General features: G+C 40.8%; 3 protein-coding genes across 6 annotated transcripts; 2 read left to right on the plus strand and 1 right to left on the minus strand.

Annotated features, from left to right (window-relative positions):
• The first annotated feature begins 1190 nt into the window (after window positions 1-1190).
• cisha (cytokine inducible SH2-containing protein a) lies at window positions 1191-3817 on the plus strand. 2 transcript variants are annotated; one of them, XM_006783190.2, is made up of 3 exons: window positions 1191-1517; window positions 2394-2557; window positions 2781-3817. In XM_006783190.2, exons 2-3 carry the CDS (start codon window positions 2443-2445, stop codon window positions 3275-3277), a joined length of 612 nt encoding a protein of 203 aa, XP_006783253.1. In that variant the 5' UTR covers window positions 1191-1517; window positions 2394-2442; the 3' UTR covers window positions 3278-3817. The 2 variants fall into 2 exon arrangements, with proteins under 2 accessions (XP_006783253.1, XP_006783251.1); XM_006783188.3 differs by lacking the exon at window positions 1191-1517 and adding an exon at window positions 1524-1924.
• Window positions 3717-18120, minus strand: hemk1 (HemK methyltransferase family member 1). Its single transcript, XM_006783184.3, has 11 exons — window positions 17854-18120; window positions 16277-16450; window positions 16099-16190; window positions 15924-16017; window positions 15705-15842; window positions 6236-6300; window positions 6057-6106; window positions 5855-5960; window positions 5087-5182; window positions 4695-4805; window positions 3717-4545 (listed from the first exon to the last, which is right to left on the minus strand). The coding sequence occupies exons 1-11, from the start codon at window positions 17917-17919 to the stop codon at window positions 4473-4475; spliced, it is 1065 nt and encodes a 354-aa protein (XP_006783247.2). The 5' UTR covers window positions 17920-18120; the 3' UTR covers window positions 3717-4472.
• nprl2 (NPR2 like, GATOR1 complex subunit) lies at window positions 17535-26046 on the plus strand. 3 transcript variants are annotated; one of them, XM_006783187.3, is made up of 11 exons: window positions 17535-17671; window positions 19216-19307; window positions 19425-19593; window positions 19680-19788; window positions 22292-22428; window positions 22740-22837; window positions 23890-23926; window positions 24505-24598; window positions 24687-24804; window positions 24918-25060; window positions 25150-26045. In XM_006783187.3, the coding sequence occupies exons 3-11, from the start codon at window positions 19432-19434 to the stop codon at window positions 25215-25217; spliced, it is 966 nt and encodes a 321-aa protein (XP_006783250.1). In that variant the 5' UTR covers window positions 17535-17671; window positions 19216-19307; window positions 19425-19431; the 3' UTR covers window positions 25218-26045. The 3 variants fall into 3 exon arrangements, with proteins under 3 accessions (XP_006783250.1, XP_035760361.1, XP_006783248.1); XM_035904468.2 differs by having other exon boundaries at window positions 17542-17688; XM_006783185.3 differs by lacking the exon at window positions 17535-17671 and adding an exon at window positions 18423-18969 and having other exon boundaries at window positions 25150-26046.
• The last annotated feature ends 15 nt before the right edge of the window (window positions 26047-26061 follow it).

Consider the following 26061-nt stretch of genomic DNA (forward strand, 5'->3'; position numbering starts at 1 on the left):
GAGAGAGAAAAGCAAAAGAAGGAAGGAATGCTTTTCGAACGTCTGTCTAACAAACCTGCCTGTTTTTATCATGCAGAAGGGGATTGCTATAAATTACAGACCATTTATAAACAGGCGTTCAAACAAAGTGATTTATGAGGAATGTAATTTATTTAAATCTAGTTTCTTCTGTGTCTGTGTGCTTTAATGAACTGCATGTGACTGCCTTAACCTGCCTGCTGCTGGTTTCTTTTTACTATAGCAATGATTACATCTTTAGACTTTCTGTTTCCATGATACGTATGTAAAATATGATTGCAGTAGCATAAAAGAAATTATGCTACTGTAATCATATTTGAAAAATGTAGATGTGCTCAAAAGGTATTTGTTCAACCTCACCCAGCAGGGACAGATAAAGTCCACAAAACTTCTTAGAAAGAAGCTCATTTCAGGATTTCCGAGAAGACGCTATTCAGGATCAGCGCGCTCTCCTGGGTATGGTTATGATTATGACGCAGCATATTTCACATATTACTCTGCTTCCAAACTACCACATATGTCTGAGCGATGGCTCTGAGTATTATTGGAATAAATATTTTAAAAAGCCGGACAGGATATGCCACAGATTTTACAACAATACGCAAAAACCCAGCGTCAGAAATCATCCTTAACAGCCCTTATTTGGCCATATTCTCGTAAATGAAACAAGATATCAACACCTACATGCATTGGAGTGTAAGCTGCAGGCCGATGCAGGGATCTCTTAGATACATTCCCGGGAAAATAAATACCAGGAGAGCTCAAATAAGCAGAAATGTAACTGCAAATGAACTATAGTTTAATCTAGGGCTGCATGTGTGCAAACAAGACACAAAAGAGCAATACAAGAGAAGATTATCAGAAGTCACAAACTGAAGCACAATCAGCTTTTCTCTGTCTCTACGGCAGTCTTAACCCGGTTTATATATATTTTTTTAGTTTATTGTCACAATAACAACTTGTTTTCTCGAGCGTAATTACTCTAAAGCTCCTAGAAAACCTCTCGCCGTGTTTTTCCACCAGGATCGAGGGAAATCTATATTACTGGAAATAGCCAGCGAGCATTCCTATTATCTTTAATGTCGAGGCGGTGAATTCCCAGAATGAAGCCTCTGTCAGGGCCGCCCGGCGGGGCGGAGTCAAGCTCTGCAATTATTCCTGGAAAGCGACTAGGCAGAAGCTGCCGCGCGGTTCCTGGGAGCGGAGCGCAGGTTCAGCGAAGGCGGGGAGCCGCCGGGTGAAACGAGGGGAGAGATGCCAGAGAAAAACAGCACGGTTCGGGGCGGTTGTCCTGGGCATTAACCGAAACACAAAAAAACCACACACACATGTATGTGCGAACCCGGTTTGTCCGTCGAAGGAGCGCTAATAGAGAAGCTGTAGCCCTGCCGCGAAGCGAAAAAACCGGCGGCGGTTGGAGCGGAGTGGGAGTTGGTGCGGCCGGCGTGACGTCAGAGCCGCCGGTGCTGCGAGTTCTCAGAATAGACTTCTAGGAAACGGTAAATTTTAAAAGCCAAGCCTTTACACTCTGTCCTTCACACATCGGGATCTCATTCTGGCGACAACACACTCCAACGCAGTGCTGCGGAGAGCTGAGCTTTACAGTAGAGCCGCTTTTAGGTCGTTTCTATTATATTTTATTGTTGTTCTCTTCTCTGCTGATCAGTGTTAAGGACAGGAGCGGAGCCTGTTTGCGTGCGCGGAGCTCTTCGGGTTACAATCGAGCTATTCATACATGAAACCCATGTCACCGCGGATTGTTTGTTAGCCAGATTTTTATTTTTTTTCCCTCCTTTTTCTTTAGATACATTTTAGTCTCTGTATGTTTTGATTGTTTTCTGAAGAAAGTCCGATTGGATTTTAGCCCAGAGAAGTGAAGAAATAGAATGATTCTTTGTGTACCCGGGTGAGTTGACTTTTCTTTGTGTCTCTGCTTTCTCTTTGCTCGTCATTGTAAAGCCGGGAAATTTCAGTTTACATATATATATATATATATATATATATATATATATATATATATACATGCGTGTGTGTGTGTGTGTGTGTGTATGTATAATTTGTCGCTAAGTGTAAAATTGCCTTAATTGGCCTTAATTATTATTATTGTTATTCAGGTGAAAACAAGACAAATGCAGGCCTGTTGCAAGATCTAACGTAACCTATAAAAAATACTAGTTATTAACCAGCAAAGCTGAGTTCATTTTTTAAGTCAGCAGTAAAAATAAGATAAAATGCGATAAAGTCAGTTTTTTGAAAAATAAATAAATCAGCCAAAAAATATTAAAATTCCAGGGTTAAAAACAAGGAAGCTGTGATAAATCCTCCTGCTGTGTTTGTTTATATCTGCTAACTAGTATCTTCCATCTGATTTCCAGTCCTGGAGCTCTTCTGCCCACTACCCCGTCCACTGAATCCCCGCGGGGTATGCGGGCAGGAACTGCAACTCCCACCCCCTGCTTCCAAAGCACCAGTCCACGATGGGACCCCACAAAAGATCTGAGGGCCATTGCCAGCAACTTCTGCTACCTAGAAAATTCAGGTGTGGTTTAAAACATGCTTCACAACCTTCTCATTCCAAAAAAAAAGGAGGAAAAAAAAAAGCATTCCTAAAAATCCTCGATGTGTTCCAGGTATTGTTTGGTACATTTCATTATCTGCTCTGAGAGATTAGTTGATTGTTCATCACTAAGTAAATATCAGGCTTCATGCAGGACAACACGATCTGTTCCCGGTGACTAATATTTAGGAATTTGTGTGTGTAGGATGGTACTGGGGAGCTGTGACTGCAGCCCAGGCCCACGCTGCTCTTCAGGAGGCATCTGAAGGAGCCTTTTTGGTACGGGACAGCAGTCACCCTCTGTACATGCTGACCCTGTCGGTCAGAACCGCGCGTGGCCCCACAAGCATACGGATCCAGTACAGCTGCGCCCAGTTTCTGCTCGACTCCAGCTCCCCGGCCAGACCCAGCCTATCATCCTTCCCCAGCGTTCCCAGTCTGGTGCAGCACTACATGGGACCAGAGAGAAAGGCAGAGGAGGGAAGAGTTGAGGAGGAGCCCCCTTCAAAAGCCTCTCAGCAGGGCATCCAGGAGACCACAGTGGTACTAAAACTCAAGCACGCTCTGTACAAGCCCCAAAGCCTCCCCTCTCTTCAGCACCTCACACGCCTCGTCATTAACAGACAAACTGACTGTCCCGATCAGCTACCACTCCCAAGGCCCCTGCTGCGTTACTTACAGGACTATCCCTTCAAGGTCTGAGGGGGGGCGGAGGAGGAGGAGAAAGAGGAGAGGAGGTTCACTGAATCACTATTAACGGCTGAATCTCAGCTTAAGGGAAAAAAAACCAAAAAAAACAAAACACTTTTAAGTGGGTCCTTTGTGCCCGTAAAAGACATTGCTGCTTCAGCAGTTGGAGGCCAGTTGCAAAAATACTGGACACAGGGTGATGTTTTTGGTGACAAGATGTGTACAAATTCAGTTAATCCTGCTGTGTCTGGTTTCAGACTTAAATTGTTGAGGACTGGATGTCGAAGCACCCCAGGAAAAAGGAAAACAACAACAACAACAACAACAAAAACTTGTGAGAAACATGAAGTACTGTACTCTGTTTTATGATGGATGTGGAAATTTTCCATATCTTCTCCCCTCCCTCATCAGTTCAAGATGTATATAGTTTCCTGAGAAGTACACTGATTACACTGAGACATCTTTTATGCCATTTTATTTTTGTTTTCTCAGTACAGCATCTTTTTGTACCTTTTACATGTGTACATTTTTCTATTAAAACCACCAGCTGGACTCTTGGCGTGTCATGCTTTTACATTTGTATCCACTTGTTATTCATCTGTGTTGTTTGAAATGCCAAACGTTTCTGTTGTGTTAAGGCTTGCGATCGCCATCACCAACCCCCCGCATGACGACTGCTCTTGTGACACTTGTTAGGAAATATTTTCCCTTAAATCACCTTTGAAACACAAAGACTTAGTGGCCTTTAAACTCTAAGTCTGCGAGAGAAGCAGATTGTGTGAGGAAGTAAAGGCCGTGCTGCGTGAGCTTTTGCTCAACAATGCACGCCGCTTGCATCTGAGTCAGCGAGAGGACAAGCTGAGGGGAGGACCGTTCGTCAGCGGATTCACAGAACTACTGAATGCTTCCTGGGAGGAGGGTGAGCTTCTGAGAGGGAGGGTTCCGAGAAAAGCTTCGGTAATTACCTTCAGCTTTGGAGCCTGCGTTTTTTTTGTGCCATCTTGCACACATTTTTTATTGTGACGCAGGATGTGATCACGACTGTTACTAGATTAAAAGTGCAGCGGTGACATGAAAACAATGCGCGCTTGTGCAAATTATGAATGCTGGGTGTTATCAGATCAGTGTGAGCGCGTGCTTGGTGGTTCAGTGGGGGTAGGGGAGCTGAGGCAGCGGCGACCTGAGCTAAAGCCAGCGTAATAGGATCTTAATTTCTCAGTCCAGATCCTGCTTGTGGTCCTTGTTTGACTTCTTCCTTCTGAAGGATGCAGAATCGAGGCCTAGGAAACACAAAAAACGAGCCGGCGTCACCGATGCCCAAACCCCAGACACCTTAATCAAATCACAGCGATGGCCCTGAAAGTGTGCTCACGCAGAGTGATTTCATATGAAAACTGATATTGATGTAAAGCAGTTTTATTGAACAGACCTGTCGGTGATGTCATGCCGTGCCTCCTTAAACTGCAGCCCGTCCACGTTCCCCTCCACCCACTGTCGAATGAGTGGGGGCTGTCTGGGGTCCACCTCCAAGTAAGCACGACTGTTTCTCACCAGGAAATAAAACAAAAAACCCAAAGAAAGGGGCTAAAAATTAATCATCAACAGGACTCGATTTTGAAAAGTAACCCTGAGATGAGAGCAGCACATGCCTGGAAGTGCATTCACTGGAAGTCTTTTAGAAAGCTTAACACATTAAAGAGGCAACACGATACATGTGTTTTTCAGAACATGCTGTTCTTGTGACAAGCTGCTTTTGCCTTTAGGAATTGAACACAGGTGTGTCCGTCTGTGTGTGAGAGTTGGCTTTTTTTTGGTTTTTACCCATAACTGGACAGAATCTGGGGAGCCAGGGTCAAAATCTGCTTGATCACTTTCAGGCCGTCTTCGCCTCCGTCTAAAGCAGCCGGGTCTTCAAATCTGGGGAGCAGCACACAGCAAAAACACATCACTATAAAATATATCATACGATGTCACATATTTTAAAATGTTATCTAATGAAATCTGATAAGCTTATTTATTAGATTTACATTTTACATGCAAATTACAGCTAAAAGTAAAGAATGAGTGCACATTTCCTTCACTATGATCATTTCTTCTCATTTAAAGATCCCAACATTGATTAAATGGTCAGCTACTCATAAATAACATATATTAAACAGTATGTTAATATTGTTATATTGGTTTCATTGTATTTATTAAACAGCTTTAACAAATACAGTGTTTAATAAATTGTAACAATTGTACAATTTTTTATAAATACAACTGTATTTGTAAGCAACCCGAAACAGTAAATTCTGCTTGGTTTTATATAGAATCCCAGAGATTATCTTTCATAAATCTTTTATAGTTTCATATATTTCCACCTTCTCCTATAAACCCAACAGATGAATGCTTAATGACATTGTAATTATTCACAATTGTTGTTGTCAATTATTTAAACAACACAACCTTAATAGCTCACTCTAAAGACTTGTACATTCTGCATTTAATAACAACTTTTGTGAATCCAACTGAATAAAGCTTTTTTTAATGTTAAACATCAGGTTTAATATATATAAAATGAGAATGACTGATTGCATTTTTAGTCACCTTAAAATTTCAGGTTCAAGAGACGCCATGTCTTCTGAAAACAGGTACGGAGGGTTACTGACCAAAGTTGTAACTGGCCTAATGAGTCTGAGTAGAGTTTCTGCATCTGATAAAAAAAACAAAACAAAACAAAAGAATCTTTTTATCAGCAGAGGGATCAGCTTTGTTATTTAGAAAAAAAACATGCAAAACTTTCACTGACCCTTCATGACATCGATGTGATGAATCTCTAATCTATCCTCAAGTCCCAATCTGCAGACGAAAATCCTTTTTCAGATTTTATGAAATCTTTATAATAATGTAATGTAATCTTTATAATAAAAATAAATCAATGCTAAAGGACATTTACAACATAGTTTTCATGGGTTGTGCAGCAATTACCTTAGTGCGTTCTCTCTTGTTAAATCCACTGCATCCTGGCTCTGATCCAGGGCGACGCCTTTAAGCTGGAAAACAAAACACAAGAACTAACTTTACGCAGAAGTTTTCTCTGTTTTCCTGTATTTGTATGCACGGGAAAATTGGGACATTTTTACTTCTTTATAATCTGATAACAGAAGAGAGTGTAAAATATGCAAACACAATATCACAGTATAACTGGAGTGCATGTTTGATCAGCTGAGGTGAGAAGATGTACATGTGATGTGAGGATAGCAGCTTATCAACTGGAAATCTATAAACTAATGATTTATCATATCAGTTATCCTATTGATTCCCCCCCCCGTTAATCAATGTGTCTTGGCTGCAGGGGAGGGGTGGAGCGGGGGGTTCAGTGTGTTGTGTCAGGGGAGGTTGACCCACACAGCTGTTCTCCATCACCGGGTCATGCCTTCCCTATTTCAGGAGGATGCCGGGACCGGACGAGAGAGCGGTGTGTGCTGCGCAGAGCGAGGCAGCTGAAAAGCTGCACTTTAACTTTGTAAATAAAAAACACGCAACAAACTGTAACGCTGTGGTTGTCTGGTCCTTCGCCGTTACAGTCTATTAATAGTAAATAAATAAGTCATCACTAAAAAATGAAACTTAACATATGGTCATCACAAGCCTCAAAAAAACACTCAATTAGCTCAGCCTAAAGAATCCACTGTCAAATGTTCTTTAGAATAACTAAATGACACATAAAAAGCTGCAGCCTTTGTATCAATACTCACTGTTAGGTTAAGGCAATTTATCTATTTAGACTTAAGCTGACAATAGTAGTGAGCAACACTTTCCAATGGCTATGGGTCAAAAAGCTCAAACAGCAGTTTGAGTGTATAAGGCCATGACATTCACCTGTGTCAGTACCTGACGTTCCCGAGGTGAGCATGGTGTTCCATGGAATTTATTTAAGTTAGAGAATTAATGCCAGGATTGAAACTGTTCTCATAACACATTGTGACACATAACACATGACTGCCCACCAACTTACATTGGTGTTTTTCATAATTTGTAATTTTTTTTTTTCAGTTTTTAAAACTGATGCATCATGTTCAGCATCTAAACAAGCTGACATTTGCTTGTTATATGGGATTAGTTTCAAAAATGGTTGGTGCTACAGGAAATGTCACAACTTCCTGCAGAGAACATGAAAGTCTGTATATAATGTTACTGATTGCAAAGAGGATCCTGATCAAAACCACAGATGTTCAACACACAGCCTTATCTGACAGATGTTGATGAGGAAGAAAAAATGTCTGGGTCTTGAGATTTTGCAGACATGACCACTAACCGTCAGACATTCAGTTGTTAGCTCATTTGGACGCATGACAGTGTAGGATCAAGCGAATAAGGTCCCAGTCACACAGGCTTAAAGACCTGTCAGTGACCATCTGGCAACCTCCGGGTCATGGAGGAATAATGAGTTTACCCTGACCGATTGCAAGTGGTTGCTGAAGGCTGATGGCAGTCGCTGGGGAAATAACTGTTAAAGCTGCAGCCACTCATGCCTAAAGACCGGACTCTTATGGCGTTATTTTTGTGCCACTATTCTAATAAAAATTGAGCGCACATAAAAAAAAATTTTTGCAGGTGCAAGTGTTGCATTTTGAGAAGAAATTTATTTTGAGCGAAGAAAAGCTACATTTGAGTGAACAAAATTCATTGCTGCGTGCAAAAACTGTATTTCAGTGTTTGCTATTATCCCCCCACACACAATAGCAGCTCGAAATGACAATGCCAGGTGGGCCGATGGTGATTTTTCATTTTTATGTTTGTTTGTTTTTGTAATGGTATAAACAATGAAAGGTGGTGGATTAGCCAATTGGCTAATCAACTCTGGGCTGGACCAATTACAATACATCTGTATTGAGGTGAAAAGGAAGCGATTTGTCCCGTACTTCAGCTAGAATGAAAAAAAAAGACACAAAGCTGGAGTTATTCTGTGTTTTTGCTGTATAATTGCCTCTTCTTCTCTCATTCTCTCCCCCTCCCTCTCCTGTTGCTACTTCAATCACGAAACTGATCAATGATCAGCTGATGTCTCTCTTGTTTGTTTATCACCCACTTTGCGCCAGAAACAAGAAACCAGCGGATGTTGCGCTAAACAACAGCAGCACGTTCAAGCTTGATCAGCTGTTGTTAGAATTTATTTAATATTACTTTCTAGTATCAGCTGATGTTTGCCAGAGCCACAGCTGTAAAAGCTGCTGGTCATGATATCGGTTTGGATATGTAGTGAGAGGGAAACATGAAGGTGATACAAATCATACATACAGTGGGGCAAAAAAGTATTTAGTCAGCCACCGATTGTGCAAGTTCCCCCACTTAAAATGATGACAGAGGTCAGTAATTTGCACCAGAGGTACACTTCAACTGTGAGAGACAGAATGTGAAAAAAAAATCCATGAATTCACATGGTAGGATTTGTAAAGAATTTATTCGTAAATCAGGGTGGAAAATAAGTATTTGGTCACCTCAAACAAGGAAAATCCCTGGCTCTCACAGACCTGTAACGTCTTCTGTAAGAAGCTTTTCTGTCCCCCACTCGTTACCTGTATGAATGGCACCTGTTTGACCTCATCATCTGTATAAAAGACACCTGTCCACAGCCTCAACCAGTCAGACTCCAAACTCCGCCATGGCCAAGACCAAAGAGCTTTCGAAGGACACCAGGAAAAGAATTGTAGACCTGCACCAGACTGGGAAGAGTGAATCTACAATAGGCAAGCAGCTTGGTGTGAAAAAATCAACTGTGGGAGCAATCATCAGAAAATGGAAGACATACAAGACCACTGATAATCTCCCTCGATCTGGGGCTCCACGCAAGATCTCATCCCGTGGGGTCAAAATGATCATGAGAACGGTGAGCAAAGATCCCAGAACCACACGGGGGGACCTGGTGAATGACCTGCAGAGAGCTGGGACCAAAGTAACAAAGGTCACCATCAGTAACACACTACAACGGCAGGGAATCAAATCCCGCAGTGCCAGACGTGTTCCGCTGCTGAAGCCAGTGCATGTCCAGGCCCGTCTGAAGTTTGCCAGAGAGCACATGGATGATACAGCAGAGGATTGGGAGAATGTCATGTGGTCAGATGAAACCAAAGTAGAACTTTTTGGTATAAACTCAACTCGTCGTGTTTGGAGGAAGAAGAATACTGAGTTGCATCCCAAGAACACCATACCTACTGTGAAGCATGGGGGTGGAAACATCATGCTATGGGGCTGTTTTTCTGCCAAGGGGACAGGACGACTGATCCGTGTTAAGGACAGAATGAATGGGGCCAAGTATCGTGAGATTTTGAGCCAAAACCTCCTTCCATCAGTGAGAACTTTGAAGATGAAACGAGGCTGGGTCTTCCAACATGACAATGATCCAAAACACACCGCCCGGGCAACAAAGGAGTGGCTCCGTAAGAAGCATTTGAAAGTCCTGGAGTGGCCTAGCCAGTCTCCAGACCTCAACCCCATAGAAAATCTGTGGCGGGAGTTGAAAGTCCGTGTTGCTCGGCGACAGCCCCAAAACATCACTGCTCTTGAGAAGATCTGCATGGAGGAATGGTCCAAAATACCAGCTACTGTGTGTGCAAACCTGGTAAAGACCTATAGTAAACGTTTGACCTCTGTTATTGCCAACAAAGGTTATATTACAAAGTATTGAGTTGTATTTTTGTTATTGACCAAATACTTATTTTCCACCCTGATTTACGAATAAATTCTTTACAAATCCTACCATGTGAATTCATGGATTTTTTTTTCACATTCTGTCTCTCACAGTTGAAGTGTACCTCTGGTGCAAATTACTGACCTCTGTCATCATTTTAAGTGGGGGAACTTGCACAATCGGTGGCTGACTAAATACTTTTTTGCCCCACTGTATATACCAACAAGACAGTGTACATCACTGTCACAACAGCGTTTGTTTTAGTTCAAAGGCTTTATGGTTTTTCCTATAATACCTGGTGGTGCAGTCTGCCGATTTTTTGTCAGTTAACCCGAGTGACCACCCGGTCAGCTGGTGGGTAACAGGCATCTCCGAAAACATTAGACCACTCAGTAGCGGTTTTTGATACGGGCAACACAGGCGGTTGCCCGGGGCGGCATCGTGGTGGGGGGCGGCATCATGGGCATCGGCAAAAAAAATTAAAAATTGCTCGTACTCATGCTGCCCCGACATCAGCCAGCGCATATTGGGAATGGTACAGGCACCGATCGGTTTTCTATCGCCCATTTGCTGGGAGTAAGGGCGCCCTCCGTTTGCGAGGTGCGCCTGCTGCTTGAGGCACAGTGCGGAGAGGGCGGGGCGGCGGGGGATTCTCTGGCTGGCTGGAGCAGCGTCTAATAACCAACTCGCAAAATAAAAGAAAATAAAAACAAAACAACAAACACGAAAACACCAGACATCATGATACAGACTTGTAATTTGCACTGATTGGATAATGGCAGGTCATCCTGAAACAATCAGAATCAGAATACTTTATTAATCTCTAAGGAAATTATGTGGATTACAGTTGCCCCAAGAAGAAATGGTAAAAATAGTAACAGTAACAGACTAAACTCCAAACAATACATTATGTTACAGATTTTAATATTAATTAGTCATTGTCAGTTGTTGATTTGTCCTGTTCTCTCTCCAATTATGATGGCTGTTTGGTAGCCGTTTGCATACAATGCATACTCTCTCTCTCTTCGTGTGTGTGTGTGTGTGTTTCTCTGGCAAAATTCAGTATGTCAATGTATAATCCTTAATATGTTTTATGTTTTATGTGTGTGTGTGTGTGTGTGTGTGTGTGTGGGGGGGGGGGGGGGGGCGGGCGCCAGAGGGAGTGTTCGCCCGGGGCGCCAAACAGGCTAGGACCGCCACTGAGACCACTTATGCAAATATGTGATGTCTTGATGAATCGAGCAGATATTTGAAGTTTAAACAGCACCATTCTCGCATGAAAATATCTTAAACGTTTATTTTGTGACCCAGAAAGAGTAATATTTCAAACTCCGCCACTGCCTCGTTTGAGTTTTGGACGAAATGGATTCTGAGATATTGCATTTTGTCATTTCGAGCTGATTGGAGACCAAAACAGCCAATCACATTTTTTTGCATCCAAGTCTGTGATTGGCTGGTTTAACGGCGTACAGAAAGAGTTGAACGCACACGGGCAGAAATGTTGAGAGCGCAAGCAACACATAGCGAGCGAGCGCAAATGCAAAAACTGAGCGAGAGGGGCTGCTATTGTGTGTGTGTGTGTGTGGATAATAGCAAACACTGAAATACAGTTTTTGCACTCAGCAATGAGTTTTGTTCACTCAAATTCGCTCAAAATAAATTTCTCCTCAAAATGCAACACTTGCACCTGCAATTCTTTTTTTTTACGTGCGCTCAGAAAAGTGGCACAAAAATAAAGCCATAAGACTCTGACCCCCTGACAACCACCTGTTGCTAGCAAAAAACATGTATTCTCTGACTGGTTGGCACAAAAGTCGTTGTGATTGCTTTGTGTTACAGCATATTGCTGTGATCATAGTTTGAATGGAAGTGACAGACCTGTCTACAAACTAGTGCGAATAATTCGACGATAAAAAATTCTCGACACAAATTCTTTGACTCGATGCTTCGTTTAACACTTGGCTCTGACGCATGTGTTAAACATTGTAAACGCAAGTGTTTCCCCCTCATTTACGACTAAAAACAGTCCTACAATAGAGATATTTCATCACAGGATCCCTAAAAATAACTATAATAATAGTAGTAATGATAATAGATTTTAATATTATTTTCTGACATTGTCTTCTAACGCTATATTTTGCTAACTCCTCTACTAGTGATGGGATTTCCGGCTCTTTTTAGAGATCCGGCTCTTTCGGCTCGGCTCACTAAAAAGAGCCGGATCTTTTGGCTCCGAACCGGCTCTTCAGGTTGTTTTGTTGCTTTAATTATTTAATCATTAACAATAATATAAAATTATGCAGAAAAGGAATTACTAATGTTAAAAAAAGTGGTTGTTTATATATGGCCCCTAGAGACAAAGCACGTACAAACTCTAAAGCATATACAAACTCCAAAAAGCACGTACAAACTCCAAAACACATTTCTAGCATGAACTGAACTTCCAAAACAGAGCTACCCAGATCACTTAAATTACACAATTGAAAGCATATGTGTATTGTTTGTGTATTTATAGACAAGCACTCATATTTATTCAAATAATTAAAAAAAAAATTCATTTACCTGTTACTACCACACACCAAATCCGGTTGTTGATACTTCCTGGCTTGTGTAGCCACTAGGTAACAAAAGCTCAACACTGCGCCCAGCATCCTGGAGCACTTCTGTTGTCTTTTGTACGTGATTCTGAGTTTGTACGTGCTTCTGAGTTTTTACGTGTTTTGGAGTTTGTACATGCTTCGGGGTTTGTAGGTGCGTCTGAGTTTTTACGCATTTTGGAGTTTTTACGTGTTTTGGAGTTTGTACGTGCTTTGTCTCTAAGGTCCACCATAAATATACTTTATTTATTCACTCCACATAAAATGTAATAAATAAATCATATAATACAAAGAACAACTATTTACATTTCAAACTTTTAACTATTTAAATTTTCAGCTTTTTCCTTTTAAACAAATTTAACGTGAAACAACACAAAACACTGCAAACCACAACACAATTAAATATAAATTAAAATATTAAAACAAAAAGAAGATGCACATTCTCTGTCATATGGGCCTGCATGATTTCTGAATCCTTTATCATCTGCAACTGAAAATAGTGGATGATTACTATACCTTTCTAATGTGACGTTGTTGTCCCTCGCTCTCTTTCTCTCTGGCTCTGATCCTGTGCTACTGCGAGTGTAACTAACGCCCCTCCCCCCTCTGCCGGTACAGGCCGCGCGCGAGTTTAGCGGAAAAAAGGGCGAGAGAGAGGGTGAGAGAAAGAAAAAAAAAACCTCACGGCTCCCAATAAGGAGCCGGCTCGCGTCGTTCACTTCAAAGAGTCGGCTCTAAGAGCCATTTCGTTCGCGAACGACCCATCACTATCCTCTACTGAAGAGTGAAAACTGCCCAGCGTTGTTGTACGTTTTTCGTTGCTGCGGCAGAAAGAAGATGGAGAGGCAATTTCATGACACAAATAAGTGATGCAGATTCAAAACAAACTTTAACTGAAATATAGCAAAAGTGCAAACTGTTCTGATAAAACGTTAGCTAATGTAGCCTAAGTCACTCGAAATTATTAGCTAAGTGTAGCTTTCTGAGCCATTAGTCTGCTGGTATATCGCTAGCTGCCAGCAAAAGGGGCTGATGTGGTTTATTATTTTAGTTTGTTATAGATGTCTATTCCTGCTCTGTGCTTCATTGTTTCTCTACAGTACAGCTCCAGATCCAACTGAGAGCAAGTCAAAAGGAAATCTATGCTTATCTATGCAGTTTATGCCTTTTATTGGTTTTAAATTCTGTTTCACTGTTACATTCAACCTTTGGGTGACAGCATAAAGTCTCAGAGAGGGAGAGGAAGGGAGAAAAGAAGAGAGAGAGAGAAATAAACAGGCAAGAGTGGACATGTATATTTCAAAGGGAGTGTAGCTTCTGTTTTGCCTATTTTCTTTCATGACGAATTTTTTCTCCTTCTGTCTAGGATGGTTCTTTCCAGGTATTCCAGCTTCCTCCAACAGAATAAACATGTGCAGTTAGTGGGGTTAGGTTAACTGTGAGTGTGAATGGTTGTGTGTCAGTGTTAGCCCTGTGACAGTCTGCCAACCTGTCCAGGGTGTATCCCACCTCTTGCCCTATGGCAGGTGGAATAGCCTCCAGCCTCCCCAAGATCCTGACAAGGATAAGTGGGGGAAATTGGATGGATGCATGGATAATTTTATCTTTGTGTGCTTTCCAGTAGCACGCTTAAAAATGTCAGTGGATGTTCTAAAGAACATATTTATTGATATGAATAGTAGCGTTGGAGAGGATTCCTATCACTCTAAACATGGCTTGAACATGGCTGCCACTATATTAATGTGACAAACTATAAATCTATTCTCCACTCTTGAATTTGCAATACGTTTTACCCAGTCAAAATCAGTAAGCCTCCAGAAGTTTTAATTATTTATTAAAATATGCAGATGAACTGTTAACTTAGTCTGATTACCAGACTGGTTAAATTATGCAGCGTGCTGAAGGCTGACGGCAATGTCCTAAATAATACCTGCAATAATATCAAATATTGTGCTAGTTAAATTGCAAAAATATTTAAAAATATAAAAATAAAATCTTTTTTCAAAAGCCAACAAAAGTGCACACAGGCCATAAAACTCCGATCCACTAACCTAAGGGTTGTTAGGTGGAACACTGAATTATTATTAATATTAATTATTAAAATCTACACTATCATAACGTCTGGATTTAGCAGCACAAAAACTTGCCTCTTGTTAATGTCAGAAATCTTTCCAAGAAAACAAAGTAAAGGTACATTTTTATGCCTTAGTCTGGACTTCATATATGTCTTATTTTATTTAATTTGAGAATGTAATTTTAATATTACACGTGCACACCGTCAAAGGGTTTATTTGGTTTGTTTTTTTGTTTGTTTTTTGCCAAATGTATGCAGTTAAAATTTAAACATTGCAATTTCTAAAATGGAAACTAATGAGGTGAGGTGTTCCGGGCATGTCCCACCAGGAGGAGGCCCCGGGGCAGACCCAGGACACGCTGGAGAGATTCTATCTCTCGGCTGGCCTGGGAATGCCTTGGTGTTCCCCCGGACAAGCTGGAGGAGGTAGCTGGGGAGAAGGAGGTCTGGGCTTCTCTGCTTGGGTGGCTGCCCCCGCGACCCGGCCCCGGATAAGCGGAAGAAAACAGTTAATTTTGAAAGGTCTGTGTTTATTCTCTTTTGAATATTTATTATCGTTCATTGATATGACAGAAGTGTTTCTTATACAATTACTTATTTCCAGTCTGAATCACACTTTTTCAAGTTTTGTTACCGCTCAGCTCGTAGTTAGCGAGTATTTGCAGACAAACATTAAAAACGTTGACGGCTGCCAGCTCCACCCCTCACGACACATCAACTCCTGTCAGTTGCATACGTGGTATAAATGTAAAAATGTATACTTCAGGCGACCTACTTCTTGAGTTATCGCATTCACAAGATTTTCAGAAAACCTGACCTCAATGAAATTCAATTTCAATCAGTGAGGGTAGAAATGAGAACCAGTCAGAGGAATACACATTTTTCCCTAGCAACCAGTGGTTATATCACGGCCAATGAGAAACCTCAATATACTGCATATATTTCACTGGTGTAATGAAAAATTTGACTCATTGTCAGTGTATTAAGACCCAAAGTGAGCGGTAATACATTAATAAGTTAAACAGCCTTTTTCCTGTGGGGTTCCTTATTGTAATTCCACTCGTCTGAAATCTTACGACAAGCATAAAATTCTACCTGAGGCAGACTCTTCAGCAGGCTAAGAGAAATGGCACCAGACCCACATCCCACTTCCAGGCACGTAGGCTCCGTCTCAGCAGGCACTCCCATCTCAGTCTTCATCTGCAGATCATTGAGCACCAGCTCGACCAACTCCTGCATCAGCAAAGACGAAATAAAAATCACATTTGGCTGGGTCTTCACTGTGAGCATGCACTGCCTCGTCTTTTCTTTTACCTCTGTTTCAGGTCGTGGTATGAACACAGGAGGCCTCATCTTCAGCGTCAGGTCCCTGAAGTCCCACTCTTCAATCACGTACTGCACGGGCATCCTAACCCAAACATGCAACATTGTAAATATTTTAATTGAAAATCGCTTAAATGCATATAGAGAGATCTATGCACAAACTCACCTGGAGAGACGTGTGGTGCAGAGCTTCCATATCTGCTCTGTTTGTTCTCGGCTGAGAAACTCTGTTAATCTCTCCTGCTCAAGACTTTCCATCTGGATAAAGAAACGCTATGTGAACTTGATCCACGTTTACTGCATGTCAGTGCAAGTGCTGAGGCAATGTAGATTTTGCAAATTACAGTTTTAGCTCCGAGGAGATGAGCAATGATGTACTGGCTGGACTGCTCAGGCTCCGTCACACCTCTCTCCTCAAAGCGCCTCTTCCATAACTTCACCGCCTGAAGTGGTGTAATCCTGCCTGCGGGTAAGGCTGGAGCGCTGCATGTACGGACAGCTTGGGACTTCCAAAGTACCTAAAAGCATGACATTTAGGATTTATTTTTATAGCGAGCATTATTGCCTTTATTTTGATAGTGAAGCAGTGTGGAGTAGAAAGGAAAGAATGGAGAAAGGACAAGGGAAGGCACACAGTAAAGGGAAACAAAGGCTGCTGAGTTTTGAACCATATGACACATGTTCACCAGCTCAACCAGGGAGCCAAACTGGCACCTGTTGCATTTAAGTTTAAATACAATTTCCAAGTATCCAGAAATCAACTGCGGTTTTTTAACACTGATGTTAGACTCCCATTAAGCATTTCCTCGGGGGAATTTCCAGCAACTTTGGAAATCATCATAATTTATTTTAGATCAAACCTCAGACACCACTCACAATTACTCATAACACATGTCTAACTGACAAATCATAAATAATTTTCACTTCCTCCCTATAACCAAGGGGTTAAGAGGGAATCTGTAAGTCAAGTTAACTTACATTACTAGATCTCCACATAGTTTAATGTAATCCAGTAAGAGAGAAGTGTTGTTATTAGTTACTGTATGTGTATGGACAATAATCCTTTTATTTATTTATTTGAGTTATTCAAGCTTATATAGTATTTATATAGTATTTATTTAGTATAGGTATAAGATATGTGCCATGATAGATCGATAGATACTTTACTGATCATCACTTTACTGATCCTAAAGGGGAAATTACTATGTGATAGTAGCAGCATAAAGAACTATAACCTACAATAAAATTGCTTGAAAGTACCACGGGCCCATAATAAAGGCCTTATAATGTGAAGTAGTGCAAAATTTTATATGCAACAGCGATTTTAAAAAATGAAGCAAAAGAAAGACAAATAAATACAAAATAAGGCTGGGATTTTGCAAAAAGTAATAATTATACTAGCATATAATAGTGCAAACGGCTTCAATAAATAACAAGTACAATTTCAAATCCAACAGACAGCAAGCAGCAGGAAGGTTTGATACTGATAAGTCTGAGGAATACAGACAGGTGTGTTCACCTGTCAACAAGCAGGAGAGCTTTTGTAAAGCTTTATCGAGAACTGCAGGAATGTTTTCCTGAAGGCTTGACTCAGTCTGAGCTCTGCTGCCTCTGTGTGTGCCTGCCACTTTATTTTGTTAAAAAGAAGATAACAGAAAACAGATTTGGTCCAGTTGCGTCAATGGAAATCAACTGATAAACAGATCAAGAAACTCATTTGACCTGGTCTGTGCTTACAGGTGCGCCAGTTTGTAATGTGAGTAATATTTCCAGTTAGGAAGGCAACAGGAACAGGTTTGGACTGTTGGTTGGTTTTATAGCCGTGACACTGTCATGTTTGTTTGTTTGTTTGTTCAACACTTTGGACGCAACGTGTCGACTTCCCGGGAAAAAAAATCGAAAAAATAACTTGACCAGTTACCTTTGGTCCACTACTCCTGCACCCAAAACATCTGTAGTAGCTTGTACTCAGCGACCTTCTCCACATGGTTAACCGTATTAAGTCTTTACATCGTTATTCTTTGGGTTTCCGGAGTCTGTGCGTTCTCGGGCTGAACTCGCTGCATGACGGCAGTAGTCTGTTAGATCAGCATGCTACACTTTACGGTCCTGTATGAAATTCAAACATTTTTCTGTATCGGAACAACAAGCTAACTGGCGGGGCTCGTACTGTGTCCTGCACGCGGCACAGAGAGCAACTGCGGCGCAGTCTGCGCAGCGCTGACGCCACTGAACGACGTTGCCTTCACGGACTGTACAACATATAAAGCTACACCGTCACAGACGTTAAGTCTGTAAAGTAAGATGGTAAAATAGCATCTATAAATGTAAAAGGCATTAGCAAGTAATAAAAGTAATATTACATTTGGTAAATACTATTATTCGAAACCTTTAAATTGTCTAAAAGGGAAATTTTTCTTAGTGTTGTGCAATTGTTCAGGGCCCAATACGTTAAAGCGTTTTTATACGACAACAGAGTTCGTGTTACTTTTATATTAATTTTAAAACATTATTGGTGCTACATACGCCACGACTTCCTCTGTCTTATTGTTGCCTTTACAGTTTTTGCGACGTCAACTTTTATTCCAAAGCTAAGTTACTGGGTGTCCCTGAAGGCGATATTATTGTTGTTCTTCCCTGTCTGGTTTTTGCATGCATTGATGTGTCGAGTTATTGAATAGTTTGATGTCTGGGTGACCATAACCTCTGCTTAATACATTAATAACAGATTTTATAGGTCTTCTTTTAACTTTAGACCTGCGTTTAAGTACCTAAGGACGTCGCTAAGTTGTCTTTAAACGTTAAAGCTATATGCTAGCTCATGCTGCTGTAAATAAACTGGGAAGATCCACAGTAGACACACAGGAGATACCTTGTTAACGCAATTTGGGGCAAGTTAATAGGACTCAGCAGGGTTTACACACCTCTGGATTAGTTCTCCATGAGGATAAAATCTATGATGGGCATGCCCACTCGGATAGAGTGTATATTTTTCAGCGAATTTCATCCTACTCTGGGTCCCAAGATAACATATCAGGTAAGTGTGCAGATGGTCTGGTAAAGTAGTTTTATGTTATTTATTTATTTTATAGCTACTGTCGTTATGATTATCTTTGTAACTGCCCCAGTTGCGAGCTTGTTCATGACTGAGTGTGTTTTAAACGTGCGAGGCAGGTTTTTAATCCTTCATAATCATTTGGCATAGACGTGTGATCTGCATAATCCTTCTGAGCTCGTGTATCGTATTGGGTATAGTTTGTCATACTGTGTCCTCTCCTAACAGGTTCCAGAAGAGTACATCTCACGGGAGCTCTTTGACACCGTTCAGGTTTATATTATCACCAAGCCAGAGCTACAAAACAAATTAATAACAGTGTATGTAGTCTTATTCTGCTCGTCTGTCTCCCTGCCTTGTTTGAAGTCCTTAGTATTTAAATAATAGTGTATTAACTTAATCAACCAATCTCGCTTTCTTTTTTTTTTTTATCTTAGCACTGCAATGGGAAAAAAGTTAATTGGCTGCCCAGTGTGCATCGAACATAAGAAATATAGCCGAAATGCCCTCCTTTTTAACCTCGGCCTTGTTTGCGATGCCCGAACCAATACTTGCAGCCTCGAGCCCATTGTTAAGAAGCTATCTGGATACCTTACAACTCTGGAGGTAAAGAGTACCACATTTTCACATGTTCACGTGATCGCTTTCTTCGGGATGATTTCTTAGCGATTTTCTGTCTTGTTGTGTTGCAGCTGGAGAGCGGCTTTATATCCAAAGAGGAGAGCAAACAGAAGCTTTTACCCATTATGTCAACTTTGTTAGAGGATCTTAATGCCTCGGGAGCCTGCACCCTACCCATTGGTATTATTTGGCATCTTACTGGCTATAAGTTTTATCTGTGGCAAGGAGCAATATATCTTTTTAATATATAGCTGTGGTCAGACGTTTACACACATTCATCATGGGCATGAATGTCATGGTAATTTTGTACTGTTTCATTGAACTGTTCTTTTTTTCCAGGGTGGAATTCTTTTAAATCTTTAATGACTTAAAAAAACAAGAATTTGGCACACAAGTTAGAACTTATTTTGGATGTTCTCTAATCCACACAGGATCAGAAGTATATACATAACTAAATATACACACTCACTTAAATCTTTTAATAAGTGGTGATTGAGTTTCTACAATGTCTTTTAACTCTCCGAGACTAACTTCTTGTTAGTGATCATGATTTACATGATTTTTCTGGTACTTTTCTCTTACCTTGTTTGACATCACCCATTAGATTGCCAATACTCAGAACAATGGGTGTAGGAAGGGAAATTCTAGATTTCCCTTCCGCAAGTTTGACTGCAGATTCCAAGATAATCTGTTTAAACAACTACATGTAAGTACAATGTATTCTGATGTGCCCACACAGATAAGCCAAATGCCTTCTGGAGAAAGGTTTTATGTCAGATAAGACAAAGACTGAACTACAGTACTGTAAAAAAGTAATTGCTCCCTTCCTGATTTGTCACATTTACATGTTTTAGATCATCAAATAAATTTTAACTGTAGACAAAGACTAAAGACCTGAGTAAATACAAAATCTACACAGTGTTTATAACTGAATCCTGTACAGTCTGTGGGTTTTAGGCTGTGGAGGTCCATAGTTTAAATGTGCTTCGTCCTCCTACCGTCTACTTTTATAGCTAGGTTAACGTAAATATGATGTTGTGTAATTAAAAATCAGTACATACAGACGCTGCAGAGACTTAAAGCTGTTATCCGGGTAAAGTTAATTACTCCATCAATTATGTCTTGATGCATGCTCAATCATCCAGGTAAGTAAATCCCAAAAGGTTGATTCTGCTCATCTGGATGTAGCGTTTTCAATGGAAGAAATGTTTCGTCACTCATCCAAGTGATTGCTTCAGTCTCAGCTGACTGCAGGTCTTTGATCAATGGGCTTTTATCAGTGGTTGTTGATCAATGGTCATGACAATTTGCATATTAATGATCAAGGAACTGACCTCACAGCCCATTGTTCATTCAGTGGGCTGGTTTCAGTTATTGTGCAAATGTACTGTTTATAAGGTTGGGGAAACCTGCAGTCAGCTGAGACTGAAGAAGTGACTTTCTCCAAAACGTTTCTCCCATTGAAAAGGCTACATCCAGATGAACAGAATCAACCTTTTGGTACTCCATCAAATACATATTAATATTAGACAATAACTAGAGTAAATACAACATGCATTTTTAAAGTACATTACGGATGCATGCTGTATGTTCATTCCACCCTAGAAAAAGAAAAGCTCAGAGAAATCTTTAAAAGCCCAAAATTGTAATGATCCATGTACTTAGTAATAATGTGACATGTGCTCTGTTACTGTGCTGCAGATCATACTGAAAGTATCATAAACTATAGAGCTGCAGCTGCTCTACTAGACAAATCATGTGATTACAGCATTTCTAAATGAACTCAAGCATCTAGAATAGAATAGAATAGAATAGAATAGAATTGCCCATTATGTTCATTGTACATGTACAACTAAATTGTGGGTCCTCCACACCAACTGTGCTGGAATAGAATATAAATAGTAAGACAGCAGGAATAAATAACAAGCAGGAGAAATATATACAGGGCAAGATAAAAGCTGATGAGGGTTACTCAGGCCATGGCTCAGATTGGTTGGTTGGTTGGTGGGAGGGTAGGGGTGGGGTAGTGTTTGTCAACAGTCCGAATGACCCAGGGGAAGAAACTGTTTGTCTGGAGGTGTGGGGCCTGATTTACTGGAGGTTTCGACCAGAGGGCAACGGGTCAAACAGGGATGGCGGGACACGAGGGGTCACCAGTGATGGCCCTGGATTTCCTGAGACAAGAGGATCTCCAGGAGTGGCAGAGAGCAGCCAGTTATGTTTGGGGCAGTATTATTTACCCTCTGCACAGCCTTCCTGGTTTTAGTAGTTGCCCCCGCGTGGCAGACATCCAGGCAGTAGGAGAGCACACTCTTCACTGAGGAGAGCTTTGTTATGCATTATGTTCCCTAACAACAAGTTTTCCAATATCTCTGATAAGCCCTTATCAGCCAACCAACATGCTGGCTGGGCTATGGCCCAAAGTGAAATTATGTGGTTGTTTGGGTTGATTAGTTAATGTAAGTCAAGACAAAGCAGTGCTACTATGCAAGCGGCTTTGCTCTGACTGTTACTCTTTTTAGAAATTCAGAGATGGGAAATGCAGGCTGATGTTTCTGAGCCAATTTTTTTTTTAAAGAATTTACCAGCTGCACATAGGCAGTATTCACATGTTGGTTGGCAGCAACAGTGTTTTGTTTTTTTTTAAACTGCTCTTACTCTTGTTTGTTGTATCCTTTTTAAGATGAGTCTAACACCATTCATCTAAAGCTGATTCAGCTGCGAAAAGATCCCCCAATAGTTCAGGAGTACGACGTGCCAGTCTTTACCCAGTGCAAAGACCATTTTATCAAGTCTCAGTGGGATCTCACCACTCAACAGGTAGGCTTTCAATGTCAACAACCTCTCGCTGCAGCTCTTGAGAGGTATTTGATAGCACTCTAAGAAGTGCTTGGAAGAAAGATCAGTGTTTAAACACTTGTTATCAGCTGTGCTGGAAGTGATATAAGCACGTTTTTATATCCTTTGTTTTATGATTTGAAAGAAGGCATTAGTGCGAGACAAGATGCCCTTTATTGGCACAATACTGTTTTATTGCTTTTATGAGTTAACATGTTTACAGCATTTAGTTACACAGTAATGCAAAAAGCACTACGTGCCTCTAACCCTTATCTATCTGCTGCTAACTGCAGATTCTTCCCTACATCGATGGATTTAGACACATCCAGAAAATTTCTGCTGAAGCAGACGTTGAGCTGAATCTTGTTCGTATTGCAGTGCAGAATCTCCTGTAAGTATTTTTCAGTAAATACAGTTGTACTCTTCAGTAACCTCACACACGTACTGCTTCATCCCACAACTTTGTTTTATGTTGTTGTTTTGATTAACTGATAAACCAAGTGTGAACGCCTCTGTAAATGCAGAAGTTTTAATAATTTGCTGTGGACCATTCAGGTGGGAGCTAACACAATCCCACAATCTTCCCGGGACCTCTTGTAGGTTAACATCCAAGCAGATTCACTTCAAGGTCAGGTTGTACAGTACTCAGCGAAACCTTAAACACACACACACACACACACACACTGACAAGAGCTCAGTTAGCATGTTAAAGTTCATGACAGCGCAATTAGAAAAGACTGAAGAAGTATGGCTTGTTTGGAAGGACTGCCAGGAGGTAGCTTCTCTGTAAAAAGAGCATGGTTGCACAGTGTAGGTTTGCAAAGACTTCTGAAACAATGTCCTTTGGAAAGATGAGACCAAAAGTGTTGACATTTAACCAGAATGCACAGCGCTGTTTGGCAAAAACCAAACACGGCATATCAGCACAAACACCTCACACCAGCTGTCAAGCACAGTGGTAGAGGGGTGATGTTTTGAACTTTGCAGCCACAGAACCTGGTGACCTTGCAGTCATTGAGTCAACCATGAACTCCCGTGTATCCCAAATTATTCCAGAGTCAAATGTGAGGCTATCTGTCCCAAAGCTACTGTAAGGCTTGGCCAAAACTGGGTTATCTGACAGGACAATGATCTAAAGCACAGCAGCAAATCTGCAACAGAATGACTGAAAAATAAAAGAATCAGGATGTTGCAATCACCAGTCAAAGTCCAAACCTCAACCTGATTGAAGTGCTGTTGTGGGACCTTCAGAGAGCTGTGCATAAATAAATGCCCACAAACCTCAGTGAATGGAAACATTATAACACAATGACGCGAGAGACTGATAAAGTCATAGAGACAACGATAAGCTGAAGGTATTGCAGCTAAAGGTGGTTTTTCAAGCTACCGAATGAGGGGGGTGTACTTGCATTTTCACTCTGACTTCTCTTTTTAACTTCACAGGTACTATGGTGTTGTGACTCTGGTGTCAATTTTCCAGGTATTAAACTAATTTCACGTCACACATATATGAGTGTAGTGGAACAGTTTATCAGGGACCATTAGGCCATTAGGGCCGTCTGCAGGATGTTAGTTTTAATTGAAAAGTTGTAATTTTTTTTTTCATATAATTCCTTCTGTATTCTGGAAATGTTTTGTTTTTTTCTGTTTTTGTGAAAGTGGATTTTCTTGTGCAGAAAAGCTTTTTTTTTTTTTTGGGGGGGGGGGGGGGGGGGCAGTACAGGTTGTAAAGTCGTAAAGCAAGCATCAGTTCTGAAGGCCATTCTGATAAAAGGGTTCATTTATTTCAAAAGAAAGCCAATTTATATATTGCACATTGCTCTCTATGCACCACTTTGAATACAGAATATTAGGGCAGGTTTTTTAAGTGAGGGAAGGCTAACTGTGCAAGGCCTTTTATTTAAAACTTTAATTTTAATCTTTTCTTCTTTTTTTTAACAAATACATTAAATTCTTGTCTGTAGTCTTCTGATATTCTGCTGTAAAAAGCAAGCTATTAAAAAGTGGCTAATACTTCCTGATGACTTGTTCTGGTTGCCTTCTCGGGTCTTTCTCTAGTACTCTAATGTGTACTGCACCACCCCAAAAGTCCAGAGCCTCATAGATGACAAGTCCATTCAGGAGGAGTGCCTTAACTACGTCACTAAGCAGGGTTAGTTGGGGTCATGACCATTAAAACACGTGTTAATCTTTATTTATTTTGTGATGTTAACTGTGCAGCTTTGTCCTGACACTTTCAGGTCAGAAACGTGCGAGTCTGAGAGATGTGTTCCAGCTGTATTGTGGGCTAAGTCCGGGAACAACAGTCCGAGACCTTTGCTCACGCTACTCACAGCAGCTTCAAAGGGTCGACGAGAGGTTAGCGTCGCTCAAATGATCAGTTCCTGAAAAGACTTAGCGCTCCTGAAAATTCAGGTCAGAGTGACACTAGCTCATACTGTATGTGTGTCATGTCACTCGTTTCTCCTAAGGAGGCTGATCCAGTTTGGACTAATGAAGTGTCTTATTCGACGGCTGCAGAAGTATCCCGTGAAGGTGATCCGCGACGAGAGAAGCAGGCCTCCTCGACTCTATACCGGTTGTCATAGTTACGATGAGATCTGCTGCAAAACAGGCAGGGTTTGAAGCCTTCTTTGATTGTTGGACAAAACTTAAGAACTGATGGTGTGAAACAAGTGTGCTTACAATGTCCTGATTTTACAGGGATTACTTACCAGGAGCTTGATGAACGTTTGGAAAACGATCCTAATATTGTCGTGTGCTGGAAGTGATGGGGCAGAAGGGTACAGCAGTGCCTAAGCAGCCAAAGATGCCTTGACCTAGAGAAGGAGGTTTCTTCAATTAACAGAGAAAATAATGAGTAGCGTTTTGCAGTTTTCTTAGCTTAGTTTTGTTCAAAAAAAAAAACAAAACTTGAAAGATTGGATATCACACTCATTATGTGGCTATACAATCCATTCATTAAATGGAAAAAAGGCTAAACATATCTATTTATGTTGTTTTCATACTTCATACATATTTTGCTATCTTTATTGCTTTGGCTCTACTTATAACCCCAAATTCATCTCATTTCTACTGCACAAATAACATTCCAACATAAAAACAGATTGCACTGCCACATACCCTTTAGCTGATTCTTCTCATTCCTGGAGGGTTGAAGATCTCTTTGCAGTTATTTAATGCAATGTTATTAGCATTATATATTTAAAACTGATGCTATAATTTAATGGAATGCAAAAAACAACATTGAAACACACTGGTATGTATTTGAATTTGTACTTTATTTATATGCTGCGTTTTTGCTCTAACGGAAGCACTGAAAGCGTTTCTTACTGCAAGATACATCCACCCATTCACACACAGATAAGGGGCAGTTTGGGTTCATTGTTTTACCTAAGGATATTTAAATATGTCGAATGGAACAATCACTGACCTTCAGATTAGTAGGTGATGAAACATATTATTTATAACTGTTTACAAAATAGTAAAAACTTTTTAATGTAACTTAGCAGCAGTAAAATTCATCATGGGAGTGAAGCCCTGGAACAAGCAGGTACAGTCTTATGTTATCACACTGTGAAGAAAATATTTGAAATAAAATGCTTTGAAATTACA

The sequence above is a fragment of the Neolamprologus brichardi genome, chromosome 5, assembly GCF_056152115.1.
Source record: "Neolamprologus brichardi isolate AB-2024 chromosome 5, ASM5615211v1, whole genome shotgun sequence".
NCBI classification, from domain to species: Eukaryota; Metazoa; Chordata; class Actinopteri; order Cichliformes; family Cichlidae; genus Neolamprologus; species Neolamprologus brichardi.

Excerpts from the sequence above, each read along its gene's own strand:
- nprl2 (XM_006783185.3), top strand. The coding sequence starts at position 18,874 with ATGAGGATAAAATCTATGATGGGCATGCCCACTCGGATAGAGTGTATA. Across the intron at positions 24,805-24,917 it reads CTTCAAAGGGTCGACGAGAG|GAGGCTGATCCAGTTTGGAC; the intron begins GTTAGCGTCGCT and ends GTTTCTCCTAAG. Across the intron at positions 25,061-25,149 it reads TGAGATCTGCTGCAAAACAG|GGATTACTTACCAGGAGCTT; the intron begins GCAGGGTTTGAA and ends CTGATTTTACAG.
- hemk1 (XM_006783184.3), bottom strand. The coding sequence starts at position 17,919 with ATGTGGAGAAGGTCGCTGAGTACAAGCTACTACAGATGTTTTGGGTGC. Across the intron at positions 16,018-16,098 it reads TGCACCACACGTCTCTCCAG|GATGCCCGTGCAGTACGTGA; the intron begins GTGAGTTTGTGC and ends TGTTTGGGTTAG. Across the intron at positions 5,961-6,056 it reads TCACATCGATGTCATGAAGG|ATGCAGAAACTCTACTCAGA; the intron begins GTCAGTGAAAGT and ends TTTTTTTATCAG.
- cisha (XM_006783188.3), top strand. The coding sequence starts at position 1,905 with ATGATTCTTTGTGTACCCGG. Across the intron at positions 1,925-2,393 it reads ATGATTCTTTGTGTACCCGG|TCCTGGAGCTCTTCTGCCCA; the intron begins GTGAGTTGACTT and ends TCTGATTTCCAG. Across the intron at positions 2,558-2,780 it reads CTGCTACCTAGAAAATTCAG|GATGGTACTGGGGAGCTGTG; the intron begins GTGTGGTTTAAA and ends TTGTGTGTGTAG.